Source organism: Cibotium barometz, chromosome 33 (genome assembly GCF_041138505.1).
Source record: "Cibotium barometz isolate CiBa-2024 chromosome 33, ASM4113850v1, whole genome shotgun sequence".
NCBI lineage: Eukaryota > Viridiplantae > Streptophyta > Polypodiopsida > Cyatheales > Cibotiaceae > Cibotium > Cibotium barometz.
In genome coordinates, this window is record NC_141078.1 from 25,578,704 (window position 1) to 25,587,320 (window position 8,617).

Below are 8,617 nucleotides of genomic sequence, written 5' to 3' on the forward strand. Positions count from 1 at the left end.
TATTTACAACCCACACAGTTTTGAGAAAACCAAACTTGAATATCAGCTAATAGATACATCAAAACCTACTAAAGAACAAGGACAAGAAATTGTGAAACAAGCCTCACAATTTTAAGAAAACAATATTTGAAGATTAGCCAATAGAGATACACCAAAACAATATTTGAAGATTAGCCAATAGAGATACACCAAAATCCACTAAAGACCAACAAGGACAAGCAATTGTGTAGAAGGTGTAAGCAAAACACATTACCAAATGGTATCAAAGTCAAAAGAGGATACTTAAGTCAGTGAATAGTTGGAGACAAGAAAAGATTGGTGGGTGGATGTTGTGAAGCTATCGATACAATTCACGACACGACACATAGATGGCACGAAGTGGTTGCTTGCGTCAATGTTATGTCATTTTAGCTTCTACTATATTTTACATCCTGTGCACATGAGGCCATTTGTTTCTAGCTCGTTTTTCAACTCTACCAAATTCTACACACACTATTTTCGAGCTCGTAGGGAGTGCCGGCCATCAACCTGCAACCCTCTTCCGCCCATCTATTTATTGCATAAATTTCAATGCTAGAAATTCTGATTTGGAAATTAGCCGAGAGAGATCAATCGCGGGGTTCCACCTTTATCTTGGTTGAAGTAAGTATGTTCTTGGAGCTCACGGTGCGTCTGGAATTTTCACGCGACATCAACGTATCAATGGATGTAGTAGTAATAAATGCATCCATGTGTGAAGGGTATGAGTGATGGTCTCCACCAGTAAGTGTGAATACAAACATGGGAGACAATGAAGAGAGGCCAACAAAAGAGGATAGAGCAATCCTCTCCCTCCTATGGTCTTGCTTCCCAAAAAAAAAATCTTGTGTAAAATGGAACTTGCGTGTTGTATGTTGTTGCTCTGAAGGTAACTCGTATGGCGATGGTGGCGGTGCCCTTCTCTGCGGCTGTATTTTCTAACGCCTTTAGGATCTCTGCGGGCGGATTTCCTTCTTCCTCGTCTTCGGTTGTGTGCTCCCGCAGACTGCCTCTTCTGGTTGTGTGCCATAGTGAGCCCGGCGGTGGTTGCTGCGGCGGAAGCGGTGGCGGGGGTGGGGCTAGTGGCGGAGGAAGCTGCAGCAGCCATGGCAAAAGCAGCCTCGCCAATCTCGGAAAAGAGTTCGAACACCTGGTGGCTACCAACACCTTGCATGAATTTGAGAAGAACTACAACTCTGCACCGGTGAGTCTCTCTGTATTTAGGGTTTTTTTTTAGATCGTTTCAAGCTCTGAATGCTTGATTTAAGGGCTTTTGAAAGCCTGTACATGATGTATGTATGTATGCATGCATGCCTCTTTTTGCACTGTAGTAGGGTTTCTGAATTTTCTTGGGGATATAAATTCAGTGTGCATCAAATGGTACATTGTGGGTGTGCTACCTTCGACTCACAGCACAAATTCAATGACATCATAGAATTCTTCTTCCAGCAGTGCTGTCTGTTTTCCAAACAGCTTTGTTGTGTTTTACTGTCAGATGCGAGGGAAGTTCTGTCTGTTAACCAAACCTCTTTGTTGTGTTTTAACTGCAGATGCAAGGGAATATCACACGGGATATCATTGACACCGTCATGGAGACGTTCCCCGAGGGATCGGTGAGCGATTCTTATCTTGAAGTCTTTATGCTACACTGACCTTTCTAATTGTGCTTGCTGTACACCCAGTCAATCTCGTATTTAGCTTGAATGTGGTGCCTCTTGCTTAAGATTAGTTCCTTTCTCTACATGCAATGGTTTTGTACGCTTTTCCGGGGTGCATCTTGCAAGCAAATCATATCTATATTTGTATTGGCAGGATCCTGAAGAAAGACAGAAGTTTCTTGACATCAATGAAATCCTAGAGGAGGCCAAGAGCATGAGCAATGGTGATTTTATCTTCTCAGAGGACTCTGATTTTGTGCTTGTATAGAGTACCTTGTATTGCTTCAAGGTGACTTATAAGTGTCTTTCACACACAAGGATGTGTTTGTCGGTTTTCTATGGGCTGTTCCATTGAATGGTGAAAGCTACCTTGAGGGTGGACCCACAGTTTTTGAATACCTTAAGGATCTGAGACAATTCACCAGTCAGCAAAGGCTCACACTGTCAAGAGCTTTTTACATGTGGAGAGGGTTCTGTGAGCCTCTTATCTAAGAGGTACTGCTTGCCCTGTGTGATGGCACTTGTCTAGATTACCTTATAAGGGACTTTGGACGGACATGTAAAACCTAATTGCTCTCACATGTGACATCACCATCAAAGCAACCTGCTTATATGCGAGATGTTGAATTTCCTTTCCTTAAGTAAGCATTTTTTACATTTGTGTAGCAATGCATGAGCTGAACCCCTTCAACTGCACACATCTGCGTGTGACATCCTTTACTGTACTTTAGCGTTAAAACATGCAATTGTTTTACATTTGTGGAGCAATGCATGAGCTCAATCCCTTAAACTGCATACATTTGCATGTGACATCCTTTATGTAACATGTCGCAATTAGTTGTTTCGCACTCTTTATAAAACTACCTGTGATTATTATGTGAAAAGACATGGCTTAAAATTGCTGTTCTACTTTTGATGTCAATGGGCCAATTAGATTTACAAAAACCACTTAGCTTCAAATTCATGAGATGCGCATTAGACATTACTTATGCAAGTTGGATCCTCCTCCTACAAAAGCTAATGATAGATGTCAAAAATGCGATGTAGACATTACACAAGGCTATTGCTAGGGCCGCCCTAAGGCAATAAGAAGAAGTTATGTTGGATAAACTGCAGGTGACCAGGGCAATGAGAGCCAAAGAAGGGCAACAGGCAGAGCTTAGGAAAAGAGAAAAAGAACTGAAAGAGAAGGAAGTTATAGCTCAGCAAAAGCTAGATATGCGTTCGCCACCAAGTTACAGCAATATTCATGTTTTAGTCCTTCATAGAATCGGCCTTCTTCATCCATATTTTCACTCTTCTTACTAATAGCATTAGCAACTTTTAGGCATTTGAGTATTAGACAATTGTTGATATGTGATTTCATATGCCTTCATCTCATGTTCCATATTATATCTCTATACATTTGGGTCAACTAGAATAACAATTGGATCAAGTAGATCTTTTACATAAGCTGGGTGAAATATTTGCTACACTTCACTTATTCAATTCCTTGTCAAACTTACAATTGTATTAATATTGAAATTTAACACAATGGACTAGAACAATGAATGATGGTATTAATATTGATTTAACACAATGAACAATAGCCACATAAGAAATAATAGTGAACATGCTCGTTAAGCCTTACATGTTGTGCTATGGTGCTTTCCATTGCTCCTTTTTCGCCTTACCCATGTGAGATTCTTTTACACGCTAAGTTCAAAGCTATCTCACGATAACATGTTTTTCAATTTCAAGAAAACCACTCTAGAAAATAAGGTGGTCAATACATCGAGTTCCATCATTGCTCCCTTTGTTCCTTTTCATATCTTTTGACAGCATCCCCCATTGACTTTAATTAACAATTTAGTGCTCTTTTCAAAATCTATGTGCTTACACCTTCTGCACAGTTTCTTCTCCTTGCCCTTGACATATTGGTTGATCTGCAAGTGTTTAGGTTCTTGTGGCTCAAAATTATCATTGTCACTCCCTTCATCTCTGTCACATAGACCAATGCATTTAATTAAGCATCTACACCATACCATTATAAAAAAAATCTGCTTATTGATCATGAATTTGTAATGTGGGCATAATCGTTGAAGGCATGCTTTGTTTATTTTATGTCTTCATTTGTTCTTGTTTAATTGAGTACATATATGTAAGTCAAACAACCAAAAACTTTGACAATACGCTTTCACTTGCTGCTTTCTTTGCCAACCTTGGACTGGGTCCAACCTTCCTTGCTGTTGCCCAAAACTAATACAAAACCCTCATCAAACTCACAAAGGGGTGCTGTAAAATCTCCCAAAACCGGTATGATAGGTAAATGGCTAAGAAAGTAGAAATAAGTGTCGAAGAAAGTGGAGAGTTGGAGTTGTGACATAAAGGAGAACACAGATGAGCATACCTTTAGCCCTAAGAGCCTTTGCATGATACCTATATTATAGGCTTTACACTCACAAGTATATCTTACATACATAGGCACTCATAATAGCTAGCACCTACACCACTAATCCTCATCATCCACGACAGCCATCCAAACAACTCTCTAGATACATATCTATCTCGATCCATGGTACAACCCATCGCTTGGATCGTCTTTGAATATGCTCGAACCTCTAAAGATGCTCAAAGAAAACCGCTTCATGCGGTCAACATTAACCCCCACGTGCTCTGCGCACATATGATGACACGTGTCAAAATTTGATTGATCACGTAATCATCATGAGTATGATCCCATGTCCTCCTTGGCACGTGTGGACATGCCATGACCTACTTTGTGAAATGAAACGCTCTGTGCAAGAAATCACTACTATAGCAGCGCGTCGAGGGTATGACGATTAGGTCTGATATGCCTCTATCGCGATGATGTAGTGATTTGGACCTGTTTTATCGTCATAGGTGTTATTAGGTTATATTGGGTCAAACGAAAGGCAATGTCTTAAATGTTATATTCAATCATATATATCATGTTTTACCTACGTTCATTAGATATTGGGTCAAATGAAAGGCAATGTCTGACAAGTCACCACGACGCAAAGAATGAATTACGATTTTTTTTTATGTAGCCAGATCGCGTTATAGTGTTTTGGACATACTTTCTTGTCCTATACATTGTTCTGTGTCGTGTATGTTATCTATTACTTATTTTCATGACCTACTTTGTGAAATGAAATGCTCTATGCAAGAAATCACTACAGCGCATTGAGGGTATGACTATTAGGTCTGATATGCCTCTATCGCGATGTAGTGATTTGGACCTATTTTATCATCATAGGTGTTGTTAGGCTATATTGGGTCAAACAAAAGGCAATGTCTTAAATGTTATATTTAATCATATATATCATGTTTTAGCTACGTTCATTAGATATTGGGTCAAACGAAAGGCAATGTCTGACAAGTCACCACAACGTGAAGAATGAATTATAATTTTTTCTGATGTAACCATATCGCGTTATAGTGTTTTGGACATACTTTCTTGTCCTATACATTGTTCTGTGTCGTGTATGTTATCTATTACTTATTTCCATGACCTACTTTGTGAAATGAAACGCTCTGTGCAAGAAATCACTACAGCGTGTTTAGGGTATGACGATTAGGTCTGATATGTCTCTATCGCGATGTAGTGATTTGGACCTATTTTATCATCATAGGTGTTGTTAGGTGTATTGTTCTTGTGTTATTTTGTCAAATGAAAGGGTCTCTTTGAGAAATCAATACAACGCGAGGAGTTGATGTAGATTTTGTCTGAAGTACCCATATCGCGTTGTAGTGATTTGAAGCTAATTCGTTATCCAAGTTAACTTTTTCAATAGTTTTTGTATTATTGTCCTATGTATTTATTGAGAAGCTTATCATGTAACATTATGACTAATTTCAGATGGCGCGTACGAAGAAGACTACAAGGCTCTCATCTACAGATAATCCTCAATTAGGTAGAGAAGCTAGTTCGGGAAAGGAAATTTTTGCACTGCGTTCAATGAGGAGACGCAGATAATACGACCAACATAGATCCGTCCTTCTTGAACTAAGGAAGGTGGAGAAACATATGCATTACGCGGTTCCGAAGTTGCCATTCCAGTGTGTAGTCCGGTCTATATGTGAGAATTTTGGCATTAATATGCGTTGGTAGGCCTCTGCCCTCCTAGGATGTTTGCAAGAAGCTGTAGAAGACTGGCTTGTCGAGTTTTTTAAGGATAGCTATGTCCTTGCCGCGCATGCACACAGAGTCACTATGATGCCGAAAGACATGAACTTGATTCATTTGCTGAGGTTCAGATATGACCGTACGCTGGAGCCCACCCTACTTAGTGATAAGAGAATGAAGGGAATTTTGGAAATCCCGCCTTTGATGAAGAAAGTTAAGATCACAGAAGTGACAGAGGCTAATCATTCACGTGACACAAGGCTCAACGCACAAAGGATTGGCGACCAAGCCAGGATGCAGGAGCTCCAAGAATTGCGGTTAAAGAAATCGGCTATTCGGGAAATGCATAAGTCGAATGTCAAAGCTTTGAGTTATTTTGTCCCCTCGTTTCACGTTAGACTTTCGGTGCGAGGAGGCACCACGCAATTTTTCCCTTTCGATGCGGAGGAGATTGATGTTTTGTCCAATGTTTTGAGGGAGGTCAAAACAATAGAATTATCATAACAGTTCTAAGGTTTGCTACGTCCTTTTCACCATCGTGATTGTAAAGTGGGTTGCTTGTCTAAAGTAGCTAATATAATGTAATCTTGTGCAGCTTGGTTGTATCAAATCTCCCATTCGATATTCAAAATCGTGTATATATTGTAGATTCCCTTCTTTCCTCGGTTCTTACTGCACAACATACTTCATTGGTTGATGTATGTCCGTGGTTTAGTTCGATAAATTTCGATGTAGCTCAAATAATCCTAATGGCATACAATGAAGAGTAAGTGACATGCAGTCTCATTTATAGTCTTAGTATTGTGACCTATATTTACTATATATTTTTTATGTTACTTCTGATACTCCTAATTGCATGTTGTAGTTCACACGGGAGTTTGATCCTTTACGATGATATGGAGTCCAAGACTTGTTACTTGGCCAATTCAGGTGAAGAATTCCATGGCACCGTGAGACAGTAAGTCCATACATTCAGTATTTATATATCGTAAAGAGTTGGAGAGAGAGAGAGAGAGAGAGAGAGAGAGAGAGAGAGAGAGAGAGAGAGAGAGAGAAGGAGAAGTAGTTAGAGAACTTTCAGTATTGACAACAGTATTGTTTCGTGCAGATCGGTTAGAAAGCTAATAACTGCTCTCGAGGCCATAATCCAGGACACACTACTAGAACACACAAGGACTGTGAGATGCAGAGTCCTACAACAATGGGATGGCCATAGTTGCGATTGGAGGGTGTGCTACAACGTAAAGTTGCTGCTACATTTAGTTCTCTCGTTACCCGCAGAAAATGTAGGCATGCTCCTTTTTTTTAATGATATGTTACTTTCCTTCCTCATTATTTGACGGCACATGTTGATTTTTTTTGGCTTTTTGTAGAATTTACGATTATCAAAATACTCCGATGTGGATTTAGGGCTGTTCAGGAGGGAAGAGGCCATTGAGCATATTATTGTCAACATTCATAGCATGCCGCCTAATATCCCTGTTGCGTTTGCGCCCCCTCCACCACGGCCGCGAGACCAGGACCACCGCTGTAGTAGTACCCCCGAACACAAGTCGACAGGTTTGTTGTCGAGCTTCCAGAATCTAATGAATCTGAAGACGTCAATTTGGAAGCTTCAACCTCGCAACACCGACAGCAAGCTTCAGTTCCAAAAGAGCAACCACCCCAAGAGCGTTCGGGAGTAGCTACCCCAAGAGCGTCCCGAAGAGCAACCAACCCAAAAGCGTCCCGAAGAGCAAAGAAGCAAGCACCCCCTCAATGACAAGCCTCACCGCCCCAACAACAAGAATCATCCCACACACAATAGTACGCTTCGTAGGAAAAAATGAGAACATGCTTTTAAACATCCAATAAGAAAATGTAGAATATTTGTCTTGCTCTAAGAAATACAAAATGTTATCATGATGAATATGCTGTCAAAAATACATTTATCTCCATTTATCTCTATGTGATGGTCGTTTGCACCACGAAAACTTGCTTCCTTGTAATGTCTTTACATTGAATGGTCCTTTCTTTTCTCCTTGGTACCTATTTTCAAAAATCAAAGTAATGTATATAAGTAATAATGATTATGGCGTAGTTTTGGAATGAATACTTTTTCGAGGTTAGATTGAATAACATACCTTATGGCCATTGCACTTGAACACATAATCATCAGGCACTTGTAGGCCATCCTCATTTGCCAAGTTTGTTCTCACTTGGACGCAGTGAGATTTTTGACCTTATATTGAGTACTGTCAAGAGCTCATGTTCAAACCATACCTCTAATAACATCAATGGATTTTCAATGTCATCCTCCAAGTCCTGATCAATTGCTACAAGTTTTCCATTGACATAATGCCATCTCATATAATGAAAGGCCAAAATAAAATTTTGGGAGCCAATCATATATTTACAGACAATAGATTTCCTATGGATTTTGCAGGTAACCCCATTTAATTCTTTCACATCCCAATTTTGACCTAAGAAATCCAAACATTTCTCTAATTTACAGATAAACATTGACAATGTTGTTTTGACCTCCTCGTCATAAAAGAAGTCGACAAAAACATGCAATGGCATAAAGACAACGATTTTCACCTGACGATTTGCTACATTTAGTCTTATACACCTTTGCACGTCTTGGTATATCTTTAATCTAAAGCACTCACTTGTTTCTACTGTTGGTATGGGCCATTCTGGACTATCGAATGAAGGCAGTGGTAATGCTTTCAACGATCCATAACGTGTAACACTATGAGGTGCCATGTAAAATTCATTTATAAAAGAAAACTCCTCTCTCTGCCAAAGACCTGCTGGATGTTTCTTTGTA

The 8,617-nt window shown here is 39.7% G+C and overlaps 1 protein-coding gene across 1 annotated transcript; it reads left to right on the top strand.

Annotated features, from left to right (window-relative positions):
• Nucleotides 1–837: 837 nt before the first annotated feature.
• Nucleotides 838–2,312, top strand: LOC147619437 (uncharacterized). The gene is made up of 3 exons (XM_086773099.1): nt 838–1,222; nt 1,569–1,631; nt 1,831–2,312. The coding sequence occupies exons 1-3, from the start codon at nt 917–919 to the stop codon at nt 1,942–1,944; spliced, it is 483 nt and encodes a 160-aa protein (XP_086629225.1). The 5' UTR covers nt 838–916; the 3' UTR covers nt 1,945–2,312.
• Nucleotides 2,313–8,617: the final 6,305 nt, after the last annotated feature.